We start from the raw sequence: 19382 nt of genomic DNA, 5'->3' as shown, positions 1-19382 counted from the left end.
ATCTGGAAAGATTGAACCAAATAACTTGACATCGCTTGGGGATATTATTACGTACGCTCTGAACTTCCTAACGAGACTAATTAAGACTTGGCCAATAAAATCATAGAGACAAGTGTAATTTTTCAACATTCAACCTTGCATTGAGAAAAACACATCAATGATAATTTTTGCAGTCAGAATATTTATTTCAAAATTTCTTATCATCTCAATTATTTATAATTTGATAATTCTGGCGCTCATTCTGTTGCTTGGGAAACTATTGGTAAAAAGACTTAAGGCAATGGTTTAGAACATCCAATTTCTTATGACAGTTAAAGATAAACTTTCTGGGCACAGAAAGCGTGGAGTACTACTACTGATAAGTTTTTCCGCACCAACATCAAACTGATGAAGTTGTAGACTTTATTATGCAGAGTAGATGTCAGCATGATCTACCTACAATCAAACAGTCTCATCTCTTTAACATGTTTAACAAGTACATGTACAATGGAACATCTTTATTACAGACACCATCGAGACTGACAAATGCTGTACTTAATAGAGAGGTATCCTGATAACAAGAGGTCAAATTGAATGGAAATGACCAATTTGGGAACAAGTGCAGTGTTCTCAATAGAGAGGGTGTCCTTGAGAGGGAGGGGACCGCTAAGGGAGGTTCTACTGTTCATGTATCTATCAACCCAGTCGTACTTGCGTCCAAAGTGCATAAGATGAGAAATAATACGCCAGCGTCTTTCTCGAGAAGAAGAACCAAGAATAGACCCGCGACACAATAACCTAGGTGTCGGATTGAACAGCGTCTCAGAATGTCTTTGGTCACATTACTGATGCGAGTTCTTCCTAAAAAGGAGCAAAGTCTAAAGCAGCTTCGTGAAGGAGCTGCATCTCTTTTGTTGATGTACTTTGCGACGAGTGGATACCAGTTTCAGTAACGCGAAACAGCGTCTTTTTCGTTTCCTCCATCTCTGCAACACAACGTCACGTTTTTTCATCCTGATTCAGACAGTGGGTAACTTGTGTATTCTCGTAAGACTGCTGATTTTTTTTTGCCTGGATTCCTGTGGGAGTACATTTCACCATCCTGTTTTTACCGTCTCATAGTGTTAGGGTGATGGACTAGGCCGGTGCACTTCATCCGGAGTGTGTCTTTGCACTGATTGATATGCACTAAAATCTAAGCTATATACTGCAATTGAGGTAGAAAAAATGTTGAAGTTGAGGAGGATATCCAAATTACACGTTTCTAAAGAAGGGTTAGTTAGGTCTCAATTTTAATCTAATCTTTTGCAAATTAGCTGGAGATATTTGGAAAATTCTAATACTGATGACTAGATTTAGAAAGAGCAATGCTGAAACTTCTGTACAGATACAAATGGTGACCTGTGATATTAATCACAATAAAAGATCTTAATCCCGGGTCTTAGTGCACTCAAGTTTACAATACTTCTTATGCCAATATTCTCAAATGAAATTACGGAGTTTGGTAAAGAATTTGTACGTGAAATGGAACATGAACAAAAGACTTAACTGTAGTTTGTACCTTTGGCCTTTCATATGTACCCATCAAAGTTTCGAAATAGCTGATTTTTCAAATTTTCATATCACAGAATGAACCATCCTTGACATTTTGACATATTGAGCCACTTAAAATATGTGTTATTGAATGAATACAATATTCTGATAGGTATTTTGTATTCATATTTGAGAAACTTTATTCCTAACTATAAATATCAAACTAATATTAATAAAGGTTTGATGTAACCATGGTTACTGTTGTATCACATTGTTAAGTTAACAGTGTATACATGTAGGTAAAAAAGCTTCGGGTTGCGGTAAATAGCCTAATATCCACTTGAAATCAAGTAGCATGATGAGTCGACTTTACATAAACTCCTAATAATTCAGTGTTTTTAACTGCTGAATAAGCTTTTAGGGTTTTTTCAGCCCACACAAATATACACCACCAGAAGTCTTTCAGTTTGAGTGTGTTTAAAATCTCCAAGGGTTTTTCAGTTTTCTGGGTTGCATAAACATGTAGCGGCAATGTGTCAACCCCCAGGTAGAAAAACTCTATTGCGATTGCTACTGCATCATATTGAATGATCAATAACTGAATTCAGGTCATCATATATGATAATATTTTCATCATGCATTACGCACGCTTCTCAACATTGATGCTTAAGCATCATCCGAACAAGACCTCGAGCCCATTCATGAAATAATGGATACGTCATGCGCAGATTCGTTCCCTTCAGTTGACGTTTCCAAAGGTTTGCGTATTCCTTTAATCATGCTCAGTTGATCCAAGCCCTCCTCGATCTAAAGATATAATCATTTCAAAAATAACTCCAGAGTTTTATTTTTGCTTGAAATAACTGTGCAGACTTGCGTTTTGGTGCGTCATTCACTAGCTTCAATGCGCATTATTATATCGCACCGTGTTATGTCTGTGTTGATATCTGCGAACACATTTCAAATATCGGTTCTTTCCACTTGCAGATCAACTTTCAGTCATTATCGATATTATTGATTTCTACCGATTGTCTCCGAAGCTGCTGGAGCGTTTTTCATTCGAACATTTTGTGTTGTTTGGGTCATGGCCACAAGGGGGTGCTGACAACACTTTGAAGTAGAGAAGTTAACTTTGTGATGTATTTTGATACAAATAGCACTAACTTTAATCATTTAGCACTATGTATATGGGTGATTTTATAAAATATGTGCAACAAGCTCTTGTGGAATTATTCATACAAATTCAATTAATATATAAATCTTTGCCATACACATGCAGTGTGTACATATTTTTATGCATTTATTCTGAAAAGTAGGAGAAAATTGATAATTGAATAAATTTGAAAATTTAATTTAATCTGATTTGAATAAAGGCACTATCTATGAGTCGATGCGCATATTTGGAAGATTCTTTAGGATGGAAAAAGTAAATGCGCATTAAATAACTTGGAGACAATTCAAAATTATATCGACAGCCAACAATTATTATCGTTCCATTTACACGATGCTTGTTCGATCTGGATCAAGAAGGGAGCAAGACCAGTTTGGTAAAAGATGCAATTAATCAAACCAGAACCGAACTTTACTGAACTCACCCAAGTCTTGCCGCAACACGCAGTATGGGCCGGTTGAGGTGAGTTCTGGTTAGTTAAGGCTGGTTCTGCTGACGTATCGATGCAAACTGGCAAGGCGGGTTCAAAACTGTGTGTGTTTGATGTATACATTGCATAACAAGGAGTCGTTCTATCACTTTGTCTCTACATGATTTGATCTATCTGAAGTTTTTTCAAATCTTTCTGGAGATACTGAAAATCTGCCATTGTATTGAAATGACTTGCCATGAATCTTTCCGTCATCGAGTTCCCACCTGTAGGCAAAATATTCATATATGATGATGATGGTGCTGACATGCCACCAGCTGTTTCATATTATGTACTGGACTAAGTCCATACTGTGATGACAGCTAGTCTTAATGTGGTGTACTGTCAAATACAGGCAAATGCACATGCTAGTTTGGTCAAATTGGCATGGAACAGAAATGCTGGCTTATTCCGTTTTTTAATCCACTGTATGAGTTGCATGCTTCACCCTATCTGCACATGAGTGTCACAGTGTTGATAAAACAGAAGGAAGTTATTTGGAGCAAGGATAGGTATTTCGGTTCACAAAAATGGATCAAGTTGGAATTTTGTAAGAATACATGGTAAGGTGGGACATGTACTATGGGTCTCATGAAATGCAAGTAGACTCATGCATGTATCAGTGTGTGCATGACATGTTCCATCCATGGTGGATGTAAGCCTGTCTGTGTACTGTGACTTCTTCATAGTATAACCGCTCCACTAAGGACACCATCAGGACTGACATGTGCTATTCTTAATATCAAGGTGTCCTGATTAGAGAGGTCAAATTGAATGGAAACAACCAATTTGGGACCAAAAGTGTCCTTGATAGAGAGGTTGTCCTTAAGTGAGGTTCCATTGTACTCGGCGAGACCATCATGTGACAGTGCTTTAATTCATGTCTATCATTTTCTTTTATTTGATGTTTAGGATTTGCCAGCTGCATTTTGAAAGGATTCCACATGCTTTGCCTGTATAATTTGCCACTAAACTCACTTTTTCATGAAAATCTTGAATAGAGTTGATTGATATTTGTTTATCATATTCTATATTTGCAGAATAGAGGTGGTTGCAGTTCATTGTGGCAATGAGGTAGGTTTGTGTCAAGTTCCAACCATCAATGTTTTTGGCACCAACACACTCTCCACTCCCACATCCGAACGCTCCCTTGTTTTTTACAGAGAATATGGAATTGGGTTATTCACAAAGGAAGCTAGCACCTCCGCAGTCTCACTGCCTGGGGTTGCATTCCGACTCCGCTCCCACATTGTCAAAAGATGGGGAAATGTCTCATGGATACTTCTTTAAAAGCGATAGATCCAATAGGTGACTGATGCGATCCACCTTTTGCCTCCCACCTCTCTCTCAGGGGGTGACAATTGACAACCACATTTCAGCTGTATTTGGCGTGCAAGTCTAGCTCAAAGGAACGTAGCATCATACTTCAAAGTTAAAGTTAAAGTTTCAAGTAAAATTTAAAGTTTAAAGTATCCCATCTCGCAGTACATCAAGACTATTCAAGGACTCAATCTGTTACTTAATCACCCCCTAGCTCCTGTTGAGACACTGGTGCCTGAAAACCTGGAAGCTCTGGGTATGTGGAACTCATCAGCTATTGTAGGCCTTCATCTTGGAAATGTGATGGAACACTCCAAAACTCCAAATGTCCTCAATCAGCCTTGGCACGCAAAGCATTGAGTGATGGTCGTAAACATGGGCTTGTCCTTCCTTGGGCTTGGCTGCCCATATCTTCCAGCTTAGGCGAACTCCCTTCCTGAAAAGGCCTAAGAGACCCACTCCACCTCCCTCGGGCTTGGGGTGCATGCTGAAATATCAATATCGAAACATTTTTCCAGACCGTATTGATTTTCAAATCCACCCACCTAGCTTTTTAAGCCAAGGGCAACACACATTTCGTCTGATTTTAATATTGAATTCAAATATTAGAAAAATTCTGAAATGTTTGCTATAAACTGTGAGGGAGTGTTTTATAATGTTCTGAAATTTGCTCATATTTCATTGTCAAAAGGTAAAATATTTTTACATGAGCTCTACTAACACCTCTAACCTAACATTACTGTTTTGAAATATAACAGTATGCAGGTTGATACATGTAGTATTGCTTTGAAAATTGATTGAGGAAAAGCTTGTCGGAAGCAGGGGTGTGGCCTTAAGGACACAACCTTGGTTCAATAAAAACGAAAAAACTGACAGATATTGTTTCGGGTAAAACATCAGTGTTATAAGCATAAAAGCGGCTGCATGTTTCCTTTAACCAGAGCTGTACTTTTGGGGTAAATCATCCTTATATCAATGTGATCAAGGCCTGATTTGCGAACGACTTAATTATCCTCTGCAAGGTCGGATATTTTTGTGGAGAAGTTTGTTCCTAAAATGGAGTGCCCCCCCCTTGGCAAGGCCAGTTGAGTGTCCTCCTATGGTGATAATGATCATGTTGATTGGTTTTCCTCTTACATGTGGAACAGTTAAGATGTGGGCAGGAAAGATACTGGTGGTGGCCTTCACATTTCAGTAAAGTAAGAACAAATATTTATTTTTTATTTCTCTCGAAAATAAATAACATTCTGTACTGTTGACATATGGGGTCATAACACTGTATTTTTTCTCTTAACAAACTCCCACACAGTAGTTATGATTGAAATAATAATGATCATAATGAATTCTAAAGCACCTGTGATGATGAATTATTGTTGAGACACAGCGGAAATCTACATTGTAAATGCTGGTATAAAATTCAAATTAATGAGTTTCAAGTGTTCATGCGTCATACGTTCATGCGTCTCCTGTCATGCATTTTGGAAAGCAATTCGTATCTTTCGATTAATCCTGGAACCAATTGACTGTTTGGCGTGGATCTTGAAAATATCAATAACGCAGAAGAAGATGAGGAAGACCCATCCAAGGGTAGCAGTGTTGATGATGGATCCATGGCTCAGTACAGCTGAGGTCTTAGCCTGAGGCAATTGGTGAATAGGCATGGTGTTTCCAAGGACCTGTTTTCGATATGTCCTCTCTCCCTATATGTCCTATGTTAATCCTTTTGCTTTGGAAAACTGTGATCACAAAGATACTGGAAGGACTAGCTTCCATCCACTCTTCATGCAAGCCGCAGTTAGCAAGTAGCAAACTGCATTTATGTACAACACTGCAGGTCATGGGTACCAAAAGAGTTGAAAGGTGCCAGACTTTGAGTACTTTTCATGATATTTTGCATGGACTGGGGTAGTCTGAACACCTGTTTACATTGAATAACAACAGTTCTGTGGGCGGAAACTCAGCTGGTCTTACCAGATAAATACATTATTTTCTCATTGCAATTGACCCATTTGTCAAGCAGACACACCTAATTCAGTTTTGGCTGCAACTATAACAGTATAAATCTCGCAGTAGAGAAAAAAGTGTGTGTGATATCGCAGAAAGAATCGAAACATTGGAGGCAGGCCAGCTGGTCCATTGGTCCGGGTGACATCCAGAGCAGTGGGCTGTTTCCAAAGTAAAGGAAGAAAGAAGAACCCGCCCCAGAGCATTTGAAATTTCAAACCTATCAAAAACCTAATATTGATCTGAATAGTGAGCTGTCTTTTGGAACTATAAGTAAGCCTTTATCATGTATAAGGCACATGAGAAACCGAATAGATTTTTAGCTCAGCTGACTAAGTCAGCCGAGCTTGTCAAATAAGTTGTTCAGTGGCGTCCGTCTGTCCATCCATCCATCCATCCATCCATCCATCCATCCATCCATCCGTCCGTTAAACCCATGGTGCACATTTTGTAACCGTAAGACCTAGAGACTTCAATTTTGCATTTCTGGATACTTCTGGTCAAACTCTACTTTCAAAACAAAATTTGTCGCCATTCGACCTACTTCCTGCGAGCGAGAGTGCATGAAGGAAACTGGCCTATATCGGCCTAGGAGCAGCAGAATTAGTATTAGAAATATGCTCTAATATTAAGATAAAATTCTTGAAAATCTATTTTATTGAGAAAAAGTTCAAAATTTTAACAGGAGAGGGCGCTACCTGCCTTTTAATTATTTCTGCTGATTCAAATTCCCGCCCGATGACGTCAGCCATCAATGAAGTCTCCTATTTGCCAGTTCTCAAAACATGGCAGCTACACAACAAAAGCAGTAGCTCTATAGGAATAAATCACTGTTCACTTCAGCTTCGTAATCGATTGTACCCCCACTTTATTGTGTTTTGTGTGGTGTTCCTATTCAATCAACGATGTAAGGCCTCATTATGTTGGTTTTAATTGGGAAGGTGCATTATAAGCGGCGTACGAAATACCGAAGCAGAGACAAAATGGTGGGATGTTGTTTACGCCATGTGCAATAATCTTGGAGCTCAATGACACTCAAGTACCCAATTTTCTGCTTAAAAAGTAGTCTGGTGGGCGATATTATCACTAGATCGTTTCAGTGGTAGTCATAAGGTCTTTAGGGACTAAATTCAGAAATTAGTTCTTGAAAATTTGGCCACATTTCTGTGAAAACGATATCGGAAGTGCATGCTCTGTTCGCGATGACATCGCCGATGTATTTTGAAGTGGAGAATTCCCACAGTATGTGCAGTGAATCGGCATGATTCTGTTCGCCTATTATGTTTTAGTTCTACGATTCTTTCATGGGTAAAAAGTAGACATTCTAAGCAATACAAAAATGTCACTCCCATAAAAATTGATTGGAAATTGAGGGAGCTACGGCATTCTGTTCGGCAACTGGCAGCGCTGAAAAAATACATTGCATACTGTACAATACCAAATGGCACATTTTAAAAAGCGCTCATTGGACAACGTAGGGAATCACCAGAAATGACGTCATCGCTGGTCTAAATAGAAAACTACGGTGGCGCAGTAGAGCACAAGAAAAGGTTTAGCATTAACTTCGTCATGCAAGCTTCAGCAACAAAACGATTTCTCATGAATGATTTATTTGATCATCATCAGCTTGTTTCCCCTGATAGATAAAAAAATGATTTACAATTTCCATCAAAGTTTTCTATTTTGTGTATAGTCACATGATATTTAACTGGCAAGGAGCCAAGCAGTTTTGAATATTCGCGGGAAAATACTTCGTACTTGTAAACGAGGCTATGACAATGAGTATCCTCATTCATGGCCGAAACTTCATGTTTCGGTAAATATTTTCATACGATGATTTCACCCGAATTATGGTCAGGATTGAGGAATGAACAGTGGCATAATTATGTCAACCAAAAACGTTGGTACCGTAGTGAACGCAAAAGGATATCAAATACCATGGAGCATGCCATTTCATGCATAATGAACTAAACACCGGGAAGATATTAATGATATTAACTCAGCTGAGCGCCAGGCCCTTGGGCCTCTTGTTAGTTGCAGCAACCTGCGATAATTATTGCATGTAACAAAATTCCCTCCTTTACATTGGTCATGGCAGGTGCTAATCTGCGACAAGAATCATCACTGTGGTCCCCAGCATTGACCAGTTTACTGTCGGTCACTGGAATAAAAATCTCTCCTTTGGAGGGTGCTTTAAAAAAACTACATGACTACGTGGCATCAATATTTTTATGCCCATATCAAAACATTGAAGATTTTTTTTCCAATCTGAATAGCAGCTGTTACCTGTCACGATTTAGCCCTATAGCTCTACTGGAGAATGATTTGACATTCCAATTAAATTTACCATTGTATTTGATAATCTTATTCAGATCAAAAAGTCACATCTTGGCAGATCGATGACAGCTTTGCCTGATTTGATTCAGTTGTTTTTCTGTGTGGATATATCCGTTTCTTGGTAACAAAGCCAGTGACACCTGCATATCATCATTATAGTAAGAGCATAAATGCATTGGGAATTTGATCCAACTTACTTTGTTATGTTCTTGGAGTTGCTGATGAGGATCTTTGTCCATTAAATGTGCCTTTTAAATCCTGGAGTTATCTCATCTTCATTGTGTTTGTGTTAATATAAGTCTCTTGGCACAGAAGCTATCTGGACTCCCACCGTGAACCTGTCTCATCCCACCAAAGGACACTGCATATTCTGCTCACTCAACCCACAAACCATGTTACCCTCCCACAGGATCGTGCAGTATTTATGTTGCAGGCCTTCTTGGACCTTCGTGGACAGTTCTAAACTAGCTATGCCAACAACATGATTGTTAATGTGTGGTTTTAAACCCAGAGACGCCCAAAGTATGTACATTATTAATGATAGGACCATCTAGAAAAACAACATGATTTATTCATCAGAAAGCACAAAGGCTTGTGCTACAATGGGACGTAAAAAATATTGGGTCCAAAACTTCGCGATGATATTATCTGGAATTCGTTATGACCCCCAGAGAAACATTGTGTGGCCACGTCTCTTCGCATCTGCATATTACGGAATTACAAATTGCCTGCTCAAAAAAAGTCATATCCTGTTTTGAAATTGGCAGTGGCAATGACTCTTTTATTGCGCAATGGAGACAGAGGGGCTGTTCATCTTCTGTGTAGTCCATGAACTTTGTTCTCATAACCCTGAAATGGGTACATCGAAGACTGTTCTGTGTATGTATCAATTTCCAGTCCTCAGCACAAAGATAGATATTTGTCGACATTAGCTCTATTAAGTATTTCTTGCATGTCACTGTGGTATGGGTTAATTGGGTTCATCTCTCTCTTTAACCAGGGGCAGGAGATGTCAATCACATGTTTCACAAGCAAAGGTCCACTCAGATGGAGCATTTTCCTTACCTTGGCTTAGGCAGACTACTCTATATTTTCCTCATCAGTTAGACCAGGTAGTATTGAAAAAAACTCCCAGAGATAAGCTCTAATATCCCTTCAGATACCCCTAGAGGCAGAAACTGGTACTTCCTTATCCCACTGTATAATATTCCTCGATAATGCTGTTAAGTTTTTACAAACTTTCTGATTACACATCTCGAATTTTTGCAAATTTTCTCGGTATTGCGATCGTTTTCAGATATTCCATTGGGATTTCCTGATAGGACTGATTCAATTTTATGCCATCTCAATGCACCACTGATATAATAATGAAATAAATATCTTATTGCACCGAGCTGAATGGCACATTTCTTTTCAACATTTCCCAGACAGTGTGCAAGTCAGTTTCGCTGCCGTCAATCTGCGCGTTATTATTTTGTGTTGTTTATTGAATAGAATTCTCGGGGGCAAAACTAGTCTGAAATATTTTTCTAAAGTCATCGTGGACAATTCCATTCAAAGATATCGTACATGTCCTGCTGGCGCCAGTAGTAACAGCTTATCAACCAGTTAGGGTCCAACCCTGCTCTTATTGAATATCATCCTATACCATAATCATATCCTGCACAATATATTTCACAAAGATTTCAGACTTATCTACTTTTTTTTTAAGATGGAGGGTGCCATTATGGCGCCACAAGTAATCATTCCACCACAAGTAATATGGGAATGACGTATTGTGCAATGAGTTGGGCCATCATTTAAAATGACCATCGTCATGTCATCTGATATGCATATCTAAAAATTATCATATTGGTTAATGTTTGATATCGGTCTTCACATTCAAGCAGTGTGTTCAAGTCTAAACACACACAGATGAGTTTTCTTTTCAAGATAATGTTCTGCCATAAAGGCGCCAATGGTGATGTAGTTAGTGACGTATCATCCCAGTGAGGGTTCAACCCTTGCTTTGGACGCACAGAGACAGACAAAGTATCGGAGAACTTTTTCACCTCGTTAACCATTAAAAATGTAACAACTGCGTTTTTGAGACACACTGTAGATCATGACAGAACATGGCAGGGTTCCATTCCTGAAACAGTGCAGTAATCAGCCATACTATACTCAAATCGACAAACTGTTCTTAGAATACTAGCTCGACGTAATCAGCGCTAAACAATTGAGTTAGAGAGGGCGGCCTACACTGATATGATTATCGAGGAAGCTTGATAAGGTCCCATTGAATTAGAATCGAGAATTTCTTCTGTATCTGCCTCAGTGAATTCTAACATTTTACTTGTCACCTTTCTGACTGAATTAACTCCAAAAGTGCAGATGGCATTTTTCATTTTGAATTCTTGCCCGTATAATTTTCGGTGATGTAACGTTTGTAACTTGTAATCAATTGCCAAAGTTCGATAACACTATCCGCCAGATGTAATCGACCAGGGCTGCACAAGACAGTTCACCTTAATTTCTGCCATTTTATTATGAAGTACTAGCCTCGACTGCTGATGACAGCTCCGATGTTGTTGATTTCAGTGTATTGATTGGTCATCCTGCTGTATACGTTGCCACAAGTAATTTGTCATCGATAATTCAATTTTCGTAAATTTTGTGACAATCCACATGATTTGTTTCACGGCACCCTGCACTTTCATTATAGGTTCGATAAAGTCTCGCCCTCAGGTGATCAGTATATCGACACCTTTCCTCCCCTGAAGCGAGTCCAAAAATTTCATGATCTGTTTATAGTGCCGAGTTTACTTAACTTCTTCTTCTTCTTATATACGTGTAGGACACTAAGAGTGTATGAATACCGAGGGTGGGGAGTGCGGTGCGCCAGGGCTATCTAGTATCTAGCCTTCGGTAGGCTAGCAAGGAATGCCTCGAGTGTTTTGGCCTTGTTGGTTGGTTGAGACAGAGCAATCCAGTCCCTGATGGTATTTGGGACGAATGAAAATCTACATTGTTCAGACTTTTGCGATTTCTCTGGCCTGAGGCGAGTCCAAAAGTGAGCAAGTGTCACAAACTGCTACAGAAACAAAATATCAGAACTCATAAGTTCGATTGGGAGCTTTATTATCGCCAATTACATATACATTATAACATTTTGAATCCCTGTATTCAGTAGTCACCATTCATTATCATTCAAATTCTAAAAGAATTCATCCAAATATATTACACTTCGACAGAAAGTTTGAAAATGTGTCATGAGACAATTAAATGATCTTCAGACAGAAATTTCACACCTGGTGAGTATTTTTTCCTCCTGCGGATCAGAATTTCAGATCTTTCGGTGAAATTTCCAATTCTTCCGCGAGGCAGAATTCTCAAAGGACCCAAAAACTTTTGAAAATATCGAACATTGTTTAATACTTTAATCTGACTTTTTGAAACATAGGAACATTGTCTAAAATTTCAGTTCTGAATTGAATTTTGATTTAGATCCAGATATCAAGTTGCTTTGTTGGGTGATTGTTTAAATCTCTGTCATGTTTGTGTCAAATAAGAGGCAACATTTTCTTGCCTTTTTGGAAAGCATTGATCAGTACTTTCAGATGGCAGTTGTTTCACATCTTTTTCTAATTTTGTGAGGAAAAATGTGAAAATGTACCCCTCTTCCCCATTTTCTTAATGAGGAATGCATGTGCTATATTTGTGAAGTTTGTATACACACTCCCAAAGGAACAGACGTCAATTGCGAATTATTTCGGTCGTCAGGATTGGCTTCGCTGTATGATGTACGAAAATAAATCAAAATAGCCAGGAGCATCAGAGAGATGCAAATGAAGTGGTGGCTTCGATATTGCCGATTGATTTTTGCAATAGCTCCTTGATTTGCGCATTTCACTTGCGGATCAATGCTGAAAATAACTCTTATGTATGATGTATGTACAGATGTATTGATGTCAAAAAATTTTGCGATGTATTTTTGTGTTGGTGAAAGTATAATGCTGCCGAAGTTTCTAGGTCACAGCAGGAGATATATATACACTGCTGATCCAACCATTCAGCATCGGTTCAACACAAACACATCACAACATATTTGACTTTAGGCTAGTCACTTTACTTCTATTCACTATTACTTCTATTTTCTAAAATTCACAAAAGTTGGAGTCATTGTTACAGCACCATATTGGAAACTGCAGTGATACGCATATAATCACCTCAGAGCAAGTGCAGGAGTTGCTAGTCATTTGAACGTCTTTCGTGGAATGGTTACTTCAATCTCATGTCCTCCAATAAGGTCTGTGGATAATGAGAAACGCTCCATTTTCCAATAGCACCTCTGTTTACAAATAATTTACAATATGTATGATCAGGACAACCTGGCTAGGAAAGATACCAAAAATTATTCAGCGGTGTGTACCATATTCAAATGTCATGTGATTGGTATTTGGAGAGAGTCTGACAACTGTTGCAGATGGAGGCAAGTTTGGTGCCACATTTGGAATATTGGAGGTCTTAGAGAAATAGGAAGACTGTCATTTTCTTCGATGATTGCCATACCAAGGGTTGGGGTATAGTTTCCTTGCCTCTCTGAAATGTTAGTCGAGAACTTCCCCCTCCCCTGAACACTCCACCTTACCAATCCCCTTGCTCAAAAATCCTGAGCTGCTACACTCCTTGGGCATGTTGGGGAGTGCAGTGGTGCAGTGGAGAGTGTCCTGCCTGTAAGCAGAAGGTCTTGGGTTCGAGGCTCAGTCAGTGCAACTCTGTAATTCTCAACTGGCCAGAAATTGCCAAGTGTGTATAGCACAGAATGTGATGCACTCCTTGGTTTCTGGATGAGGGTGGGGAAAGAATGTAAGCGGTTTTGAAATTCAGTAAAGTATCAAGTACTACAATTGTATAAAAACTTAAATTCAGTTTTTAGGCCTGTCCGGCTGTATGGAATATCAGCATCTGATGGCTCATACCAAAAATTCGACAAAGTCTTTTTGATGATGATCTGCCTTAGGCGGACCAGTGGATATTTTATCTGACTCGGTAGCTGAAAATCTAATAAAGATAGCAGTCTTTGTATTGTAATTGGTGCTAATTTAATTGTGGTGTCGTGTGTCCTTGCAGTTTGGAGATAAAGCTACTGCCTGGTTTATGATGATAGTGCTCCAGGGCCATTTACACATGTACCGGAATGGAATCTTTTTTGGTTCATAAGTCGGAGGAGATCTTGACTCTAGCATATTTAAGTATGTACAAGAGAGGGAGTTCTAAAAAATCGAAATGATTACCCCCGTATGCGGTTTGACCTTGTTGTTCTTTGACAGGAATTTTTAGATTATTACCCCTCGCCTCGCCAGACATACATTCCATCTCCGTCTACAAAAATAACCCAGACTCCCTGGCAGTGATAATCTAATTTCATCAACTGAAGAGCTGGCGACACCCGTTATCAAATTTTCCTACCTCCCAGAGATGAAGATGGTGATTGCATTTGTTGTCATTAGCGACAATCATTAGGTACATTGATAATCAAAGACAGAATGTAATGTAATTTTTATTCAGGACTGACTGTTGCTGCTTTGGCGATGCGACGTGAGTAGGGTTTGTCTTTGGGGCTTCTGGTCTGCACAATGCCATTGATCAGACATTCAAAGTGTCTACTGTATGATGATGGCAAGCAGTAGTCTGCAAAATGAAAGGGCAACCATCAGACATGAAACAGGCTGGCTCGTGGACTTCATGAGGGGAGAGTGCCACTGACAAGTTTACAGTCCGCTGCAACAAGTAAGACTCGCAGGCCTTGACGATTACTTTTGGGAAGTGTTTGAATCATTGACTACTCTTGCTGCTTTGAGTGTTTTAGGTGTGCATGTCGGTCGATGGCGTATGTTGACAGTGCCATTGAAATCGGCTGTGCATACACGGCTGACAAAATGAATGAACAGCCATCACCACATGTAGTTGACAATAATAATCAGCTTCAAGTGGACACTTTCGACTTCTTTTGAGTCAGATAAACCAGTGCAATGCTTTTTGCCTCAATGTTCCTTTGGAGTACAAGGCTGGCTGCTGAATTCCCCATTCTAACATCGGGTTATGAAAAAGGCCCTTTCTTAATTCCACTCAGATGCACGAATAACAATAGATGCTTTCTATGGTGTGTTGGCGTTATAGAATTGGAATTTTCATATGTCATAGAAAGCGACTGTTTCTCCTTTGTATTGTAACTAAAGAAAGTTGAATAGTTGGATTGAATACATCTGCTGTGTACTTGATCAAAATACGGCATAACATGTGAAATTGGAGAAGACATAACTTTTAACTGGTTTTGTGAAGCACCACTGCCTGACTTCTCATGTGAAGTCAGGTACCTTCATTTTCCTTGGTGATTCAATACCACAGGTGATGTTTCCAACTTTGTCAGTATTGATACAAAACTGTAGAAAAATCCAGAGAATCACTCTCTAGTTTGGCATGTTGATCTTATGCGATTGTTGAATGTTTATAAACTGTCTGAGCAAACGTGTTCCTCCTTTGTAGAACTAGAAAATGGCATACCTTTGCGATGTGATACATTTCTTAAGGCGATTTGATACCCTGAACACCTGCTCTAGGTAAAGGTACAATATTGTATCAAAACAAAAGCCATTCCAGATAGATAGGATCGAAAGCTAAAAGGAAATGCTATAGAAATTTGTGTCTTTAGTGAAACGGTATGCTTTAATGCTAGGGCTCACACCGCGTTTCACTTGGCCATTCATGTAACCTTCTGATCAGAAGTCGGACACATTTCCAGGATACCACCTCGCTCCTGATTATCTAAGCAATCTTTCATCTTAAACAGAGTTGCTTATTTCTCCTCAAAATACCAAACTGTACATTACAATCTAAAATCTAATACATCAGTGTCATACATGTTACAGCTGTGAGGGATGGAAACCAATCTGGGGATTCAAGTAGCTGTCACAGGATGCCTCATAAGGTCACATCACCCTCTGTTTCACTCCTGAACAAACACTATTTGCCAAGTCTCCATTACCATTCAGCCAATACAAATCTAGACAGAAACAATACCTTGGCAGGATATGAGGTTTCTCGAGGACAATTCAAACATAATCAGTTAGCCCAGCGACCCTTTCGACAACTATAGTGCCATTTTAATTACATATTCCATAGTACAATTCACAAGGAACAGTTTATATGACCTCTGATTCCTGGACAAGCGTGTCACGAGCATATACAACAATGTTCTCTGCAACTTGTCAGGTGCAGTTAAGATTATTGGAATAGTCTGATAACCTTTGATAAAATATATCCTGTTGGAGTGAAAAATAATTGATAGCTGTATCCATCACTGATACTATGGAGCCAAAGATAACTGCTGCGTTGGATGCAAGGCCAACTGCAGTCTCTTCCGTTTCAAAGCCACACAACGTTTATCAGTTAAAGATAGGTGTACTTTCGTCAGACCTTTCTCATTAAAATTTATGCTTTGGCTACGGTTTGCATCTGATCTCTTCGTATTGTTCCTCCCACTGTTCTAATATCTGACATTAGTCATATTTCAATCATGCAATTAGTTGATGGAGAAAGAAACATGAACTTATCACCAATCTGTTCAGGCTATTACTCCATATGGCAGTGATAATGATAAAGAGTGCTCTGTATCTCTATTGTCTTACGATAATGAATTTGTTCCTGCGTTGGGTCAGATATTCGATCAGCTGAAATCAGGTGGAGAGGAACAAAAGTTGTTTCAATTCTGGAGTTCTGGAGCTGGACTGGATGTTGGATCTGTCAAGTGTAATTGCACCAGTCCTATGACTTTTGTTAGCTTGTGAGAGAAGCTCAAGTGTGGTATTTGATCTGGTTCAGCAAGTGGAAATGATGGCGTGGCCGATGGAAACTTCCAGATAATATGGACTATAAATTGGCTGGAAACTACTTCATTCTTTCTAACCTTGATTGCCGTTTCAGAGGATGAAGCCAGACTGACTCGTTGGTCAGTAAGTTCTTTTTGTGCTGTTCTAAATACATTTGCCTGCCATCAAACTTGAATAACGACTTCTGACATGTACATTAGCATTTGTTACAAGTAATAGAATGTGCATGTCAGCAATATTAAGTCAAAACGTGCCAAGTGGAGTCATCCCATTTCGAATATTTGCATTGCCATCACACAACGAGGAAACCAATGCTTGGAACAAAAAAGCTGGTTCTGGATGCTTTTATCTTGAAGTGCTTTTAAACATCTTGTACATCCAAGTTTGATCCAATGAAAGCAACTTTCCTGTTAGCAAGATCGAAGCTTGACAGTCTACATTTATAAAAGCATATAAGTTTCTGGTGCATGCAGCCATAGGAGATAGAATTAAATGTGATCATGGTCTAAGAGCTGAGCGTCAACTAGGACATTATCAGCTCAATAAACTGCATGTATGATTAGTGACTGTAGAAGGAAACCTAGGTTGTCAGAGGTACCCTCTCTATCGACATGCCCTTGCCAACTTGGAGTATTCCGCCTTTAAGGTGGGATGAGCATTTATGCTTGACACTACTGTTAATGCGCCAATTGGGTTTATTGGCCAAGCGAATCCAACTTCGGGGAGAGGTTGAGTCCACGCAAGCTACTCATGTTTCTCACTTGGTTGGGTCTTTAACCTGCCTTGGTATAGACACGAGATATGAGGAACCTCAGTTTTAACTCTCATTCAAAGGACTGTGGAGAGCCAGGATTTTTAGTCCCCCGAAAAGCCAGGATGGTTCTTTTAGAAATACAATCCTGGGTTCTCCCTGATATCGAACCCTTGCCCTGTTGAATGGTAGCCAGCAGTGTTAACCACTAGGCTATGAGGCTCCCCTGAAATGTTCTCAGGTACTGACAGGGTATGGAGAATGAATTACTCCTCCAGCATTTGTCCAGGCAAGGATGAAAGGTTCAGGACGTTCTGGGAGGCATATTGCCAGCTTCAAAATTGTTAAAAATATCAATCTAGTTCTTTGAAACTTTCTTGAGGCACTTGAGATCTGACCAATAAATATAATTTTAGCTTGCCGTCCCCTCAAAGCCCAATCTTGCGTGTTACCGATCCCGCATTAAGTTCAAGGAGTTGAAATGTTTCTTTGAGAGCTCGTCTTGGCACTAGATCAACCAACTTTCCGATACATTTTGAATTTAAATCATGTTCGCGGCCATCAGAGTTGTTGACTTAGGGAGCCAGGCTCTAAAGAAACTCAAATCAATATTCCCGGAGCAAACTTATGATGGAATTTTTCATCTCAGTAATAGTGGATGAAAGGATGTATGGTCTACTTGAGGAGCTTCAGAGGGTTTTTTCTGGATAGAGACCAATGTTTCTTGAATAAGGTGTCTTAGCCAAGGTTAACCCTTTATAGTCCCTAAATAAGCTATGCTTTAAGGTGCAAAAAGATGGATTTGTTGTGTTCTTCTGTAGTGGAGACTCATTTTGGATGGTTCACATCTCCCTGCAGTGATGGCACTGCAGAGAATTTCATGAATGGGCTATTCGGCAACTTCAAAATCCCAACGGCTGGGTCCATTCTGTTAAGGGGCAATTTTCTTCCATTTTGACACAGATTTTCTTTCCAATCTATCACAATTTCTTACATTGGGTAGCATTTTCTGACACATTATCAATTCTGTCTTATTTTTATCTTTGCAGATTAACAGTCCATGAGTTTCGAAGCATGGACCCAGTGTGTGGTTGTCAAATCAGACGGAATTCCAGGACGAAATCCTGGCTATACAACATACAGCACTATGTGCTAGGCTCGATATTCATATGGATATTACTGGTGCACACAGGTAGGTTTAACCCATTATTTTCGTACATGACACTCCCTGAGTAATGCCAAGTTGCTGGTCCACTCAGGATAATAATTCCTTGAAGTGCTGTCATTTGAAGCAGTTGTTGTGGGTGTAGAGGTGAATAAGCCCAATAGCTTCAACAAATGCAGAAAGGGTGTAGAAAATCGAGTTATCAAGTTTGTTCCTTCATCATCTTGCTGTAGCTTGTGAGACGATCCGTATCCGTCATGACTACCATTTTGGTGACTTAACTCTCACTTGGAAGAAAATGGATAATGGTGCTTAATGGAAAGAAGTTGTGAGAATGTGACAGCAAGCGTTTGTAATGGCTACCAAGTTGTTGGTGATACTTTAAAACAAATTTGCGATCACCTCATTAGCTTCAGTTAGCCTATCAAGAAAAGTTGATTTATACTCTCAGCGAAGTTTGGTGTCACCAAACATGTGAGAATGTAGGCCAAGGGCAAAATCGAAAAAATCTGTCATTTGTGACAACTTTTCTGGGGCAAAGCAAAAAGGCTCAAATAAGGTGATGATGTCACATGATTTGAAAGTTCCCATTAAAATAGTTACATGTGAACCGGAAGTGATTTTAATCAAGATAATATCTAATGCTACATGTAGGAGCAGTTAGTTCAACACTTCCATGACTTTCTGGACCATTTAATATGATGGGTACTAAACATACTGATGAATTTGTAGATGTTTGGTTAAAGTGATGAATACTATTGACAATTGTCTTGACAATTTAT

The 19382-nt window shown here is 39.3% G+C and overlaps 1 protein-coding gene across 9 annotated transcripts in view; it reads left to right on the top strand.

Annotated features, from left to right (window-relative positions):
* The window catches only part of LOC135502001 (kin of IRRE-like protein 1), a 289676-nt gene that overhangs the window by 235364 nt on the left and 34930 nt on the right, over window positions 1-19382 (top strand). For 8 of the 9 annotated variants that reach the window (XM_064794418.1, XM_064794412.1, XM_064794417.1 and 5 more), the window contains 2 exons: window positions 4193-4226; window positions 18485-18627. In XM_064794418.1, the coding sequence (XP_064650488.1) occupies window positions 4222-4226; window positions 18485-18627 (148 nt within the window). In that variant the 5' untranslated portion in view covers window positions 4193-4221. Of the gene's footprint in view, window positions 1-4192; window positions 4227-16737; window positions 16804-18484; window positions 18628-19382 lie in introns of those variants that run through there. The other variant, XM_064794419.1, reaches the window with a different exon arrangement.

This window comes from Lineus longissimus, chromosome 18, assembly GCF_910592395.1.
Source record: "Lineus longissimus chromosome 18, tnLinLong1.2, whole genome shotgun sequence".
NCBI lineage: Eukaryota > Metazoa > Nemertea > Pilidiophora > Heteronemertea > Lineidae > Lineus > Lineus longissimus.
This window is presented reverse-complemented; position numbering and strand designations above follow the sequence as displayed.